Source organism: Olea europaea, unplaced genomic scaffold (assembly GCF_002742605.1).
Source record: "Olea europaea var. sylvestris unplaced genomic scaffold, O_europaea_v1 scaffold2079, whole genome shotgun sequence".
NCBI classification, from domain to species: domain Eukaryota; kingdom Viridiplantae; phylum Streptophyta; class Magnoliopsida; order Lamiales; family Oleaceae; genus Olea; species Olea europaea.
In genome coordinates, this window is record NW_019238714.1 from 80,218 (window position 1) to 84,707 (window position 4,490).

The 4,490-nt window shown below is 39.0% G+C and overlaps 1 protein-coding gene across 1 annotated transcript; it reads left to right on the plus strand.

Moving 5' to 3' along the window:
- Window positions 1-202: 202 nt before the first annotated feature.
- On the plus strand, window positions 203-4,234 carry LOC111380011 (probable pectate lyase 8). Its single transcript, XM_023003472.1, has 7 exons — window positions 203-440; window positions 698-751; window positions 1,586-1,663; window positions 2,738-3,380; window positions 3,464-3,567; window positions 3,660-3,798; window positions 3,907-4,234. Exons 1-7 carry the CDS (start codon window positions 331-333, stop codon window positions 4,126-4,128), a joined length of 1,350 nt encoding a protein of 449 aa, XP_022859240.1. The 5' UTR covers window positions 203-330; the 3' UTR covers window positions 4,129-4,234.
- Window positions 4,235-4,490: the final 256 nt, after the last annotated feature.

The window sequence follows — 4,490 nt, forward strand, 5'->3', positions numbered from 1 at the left end:
AATTATGGCTTGAATAGTAAAATAACGGTCAAAAAATCAATTTTTTAGGACAAAAAATCCCTACCAAACAGGGCCTAAAAAAAGAAACCATGGTCAAATGGAATATATACAGCTTTTGCTTCATGAAAAATTACCAGTTATTTAACGGCCGTTAAGTTTAACGATTTTTCACAGTCTATAAAAACAGGCCGTTATATTGGCCGTAGTGCTTCGTCTCTCAACTCTCACTCTGTTTTTTCCTCCCTCTCTCTCAGAATTTTCAGCTATATAAACACTGATAAAGAGAGAGAAATTAGATATACAGAGAGAAAAACTGAGAGTTTTGTAGAAATGGCAATGGAGGTCCCGAAGAAATGGTTGTCTGTCTGTTCTTTGTTGCTTTTGCTGCTTTTCATATGCGTTGCTACTGTAGTGAACAAAGACGAAGCCTCGAAATCGAGGTTTGTTCCCATTTTTCTTCTACATTATCTTAATTCTTCTCTAATTTGTGAGCATTTCCTTTTGAAGTAAAGCTTTACTTTGAAAAATTCAGAAAATAATGTAGTTCCAGTTTATTTTCAATGTTGTGTTTCGGATTTTTTTCCCTGTTTATGTCGAATTTCACCTGCATTTTTTAAAAGTTTTGTGTAATTATTTTCGTCCTTTCATTTTCCAACTTACTTATGTCTTTTTGTGTTTTTGGATTAATATTTTACAGTGCTGTGGAAAAAGAGCAATTGCAGAGCTCTAACAACTCAACAATGGCGGCAAGGTTTGTGACACAGTTCGTTTTTCACATTTTTACAACTGAGTCGACTTGGTATCACCTACTTTTTGCTTTAAATCTCACCGTTCAACTTTTCCCTCTTTAACACATCAAATTTTAACCGTCGGATCTCTTTCAACCCTACCCGATCCTCTGTTTCTAGCCTAAAAGAATCAATCTCAGCCATCAGATTCCTTACTCTCATCGTATCTCATCCGTTTATTCAGTTAATACACGGATTCCTCTGTAAACAAAATTCTCATTGGCTCTTTCGATTTTCCACAATTACCCTTACAAAATGCAGTTTATTTCACGGTAAACCTTGTTATAGAAAACTTACGATGGGTATTTTGGTAATTACGGCTACACATTTCGACCCAGAGATAACAGTAGCATTCTTCTCTCTTCTAAAAAAGCACTTTTCGACGGTTTTAACGGTAGTGCTTTGTACCACTACCTTGAGCAGTGTACAGCACTGTGTGTTGTGTGTGTTTTTTTAGCAGTGTTTGTATGCTTTCGTGGCACAACCTTGCTTTTTTCCTACGTGAAACTCATATTACTGAATAAAAAAATGTTTAATGTCGTCGGTAGCTGACACTCCACGTGAAATTTCTACTACACAATCTTCATTTATTACTTTTTATCTCAAATGGGTTCGCCGCAGAATGAGCTAAAGTTGTTCTCGTCTGGCCTAAATGGTGAATTAACAGTCAAAACTCATTGATCAATGTGTCCTAATAAGTACAGAGAAGAGAGTGAGAGAGAGAGAGAGAGAGAGAGAGAGAGAGAGAGAGAGTACGTAATAAATATTGATTGCTAATGCAATGTGATTTGGCACAGGTTGGGAGTAATTGAAGAGGAGTCTTTTAATGAACATGCAGTGGATGACCCAGAAGAGGTTGCAAGAATGGTTGAAATGTAATGTTCTTTGCTCTTTACCGTTTAAGAATTCTTGATTATGGCCCTTTTTTTGCATTAATGGGCACAACGTGTTTTTGCTGCAGTTATTGCTACAAACTTATTGTGGTCCTTGAATTGAACCCACGCCCCGTAGGGATGGGCGTGGGGTGGGGGTGTGTGTTCTTTTGATTAATCTGTTAGCTTGTATGATTAATGTAGCAATATGGGTTTTTTTATAATGTCCATTTATTTCATTCATGTTATAGAATTTGCGAAATTCAACCTCATAATCATACTCTGCTTCTGTTAATTTTTTCAACTTATTTGCGTATTAGTTTAGAGTTTAGATCATCCTCTCGCTATTACAATTTTTTCCATGTCTTGCGCTATAATTTTCCTTCACTTGTATCCTATTTTACCGAATTTTATGTCAAGTTGTTCACATGTGTTCAAATTTCTTCGTGATTCCTTTACATTGTCAATTTGTGGAGTGCAATTTAAACTTGGTGTAGTTGTTAGAACTGTAATGCTCAAGACAAAATCCCCCCGTGTTCTTTGTCATGTTGGTCCATGTACTTCTATTCTCAAAGTCGTAATTTGATGTGGTCGGGTTAAGTGTGGATGGCATGGGCATGCATCTCATGTTCATATAAGAAAAAGTAGCAAAATATTTGAATTCTTAGTTGTTCATGGTGGAATTCAGTTGGCCTACATATAAATTAAATGATGCACTCTATCCTATAGTTTAACATGGGAGTATCACTCATATGGGGACAAAGAAAGATAGAGTGGCTTCAATACTTTTGCTGCCTTTACATAACATTAATTAACCTAGCAAATAAAGCCGTGTTATGTGGAATTGGAAAAGTCTATGTTGTTATAGTATGAGAAAATACATTAATTATTTTCAGTATCCTCGAGTAGACTAGGGTCTGTCCTTTTCTTTTGGTACACCGACAGATACAGTTGCAAGAGTGATTTTTTTAATGCTGATATATGTTTCATGCTACTACTCACATAATTAATCTGGTAGTCAATGAGTAATTTATTTAAAAGTAATTTGGAGCCTTGGATGTGGCCTTTGAATGACAGGACCACTTGGAACAGCACTGAGAGGCGAAAACTTGGATTTTTCTCGTGTGGAACCGGTAACCCTACCGATGACTGCTGGCGTTGTGACCCCAATTGGCACAAGAACCGCAAGCGCCTTGCTGACTGTGGTATTGGTTTTGGGCGCAATGCCATTGGAGGTCGCGATGGAAGATTTTATGTTGTCACTGATCCTCGGGATGATGACACTGTTAACCCCAAACCTGGCACTCTACGCCATGCTGTTATCCAGGACAAGCCTCTCTGGATTGTCTTCAAGCGTGACATGGTTATTACATTGAAGCAGGAACTCATCGTGAACAGTTTTAAGACCATTGATGGCCGTGGAGCCAACGTACACATTGCCAATGGAGGATGCATTACGATTCAATATGTTACCAATGTTATTATTCATGGTTTGCACATCCATGATTGTAAACCGACGGGAAACGCCATGGTGAGGAGCTCGCCATCACACTATGGTTGGAGGACTATGGCTGATGGTGATGCCATTTCCATATTCGGGTCAAGCCATATCTGGGTTGATCACAATTCACTTTCTCATTGTGCTGATGGCCTTGTTGATGCTGTCATGGGCTCCACAGCCATTACCATTTCCAACAACCATTTTGCCCATCACAATGAGGTTCATTAGCTTTGAACTGTCTATATTTCCTGTGACACCCAATTTATCTATAATTATAAAAATGATTTTGTTAATGTAAACAGGTTATGCTGCTGGGACATAGCGATTCTTATGTGAGAGACAAGCAAATGCAAGTGACCATTGCCTACAACCACTTTGGCGCGGGTCTCATGCAGAGAATGCCAAGGTAATTCGTACTTGAATTTCATGCTAAATGGTTTTTTGGAATTTAGATTCACTTAATCTAATATGGAGGAAAACATTGTATGAATAATGCAGGTGCAGGCATGGATACTTCCATGTCGTGAACAACGACTATACTCACTGGGAGATGTATGCCATTGGTGGAAGTGGAAATCCCACAATCAACAGTCAAGGAAACAGATATCTTGCCCCTGCCAATCCTTTTGCAAAAGAGGTACCACAAATTCAAGATTCCTGATGCTTCTTAAATAATTACCAATTGTCCGTGATGAGATTTAAGCTTCGCACTTGTTTAATTTGTTGATGAATTGGTTTTGATCAGGTGACAAAGCGGGTTGAAACAGCTGAAAGTCAATGGAAAGGTTGGAACTGGAGATCTGAAGGCGACCTGATGCTTAACGGGGCTTATTTCACTCCATCTGGAGCTGGAGCTTCCGCCAGCTACGCTAGAGCTTCAAGCTTAGGTGCCAAGTCTTCCTCCATGGTTGCCTCACTTACTTCCGGTGCCGGTGCCCTCGGTTGCAGCCGGGGTCGCCACTGCTAACAGTCTTAGTTATTTTCACTTAAAAACTATAAGGTGTCTTTTCATTTTTATTTTGAATTTCCTGTTAAGAGTCCATTTTACCTCTACAATATTTCCATGTTACGTCCATTGTTTGTCGGTCGATCATCTATCTGTTACTTCACATTGGCAAGTGTACATTTTTTACACATGTCCAATTCATCCCCATCCATTGATCTTCATTCCACAGTCAACATTGTTGCGCAACCTCGGCCTGCTTCAGTCGAAAGAAAACAACGCTATTGTGGGAGCAGGCGCAGAAGCGTTGTACAAACCCCCGGCTCAAAAGGCTGTAAACAAATGATTCTCTCTATTAAATCCCACGTGACTTGCACAAAAAGCCC

Coding starts and splice junctions, on each gene's coding strand:
- LOC111380011 (XM_023003472.1), top strand. CDS start 331: ATGGCAATGGAGGTCCCGAAGAAATGGTTGTCTGTCTGTTCTTTGTTG. Junction 441..697: donor GACGAAGCCTCGAAATCGAG/GTTTGTTCCCAT, acceptor AATATTTTACAG/TGCTGTGGAAAAAGAGCAAT. Junction 3,381..3,463: donor ATTTTGCCCATCACAATGAG/GTTCATTAGCTT, acceptor TAATGTAAACAG/GTTATGCTGCTGGGACATAG.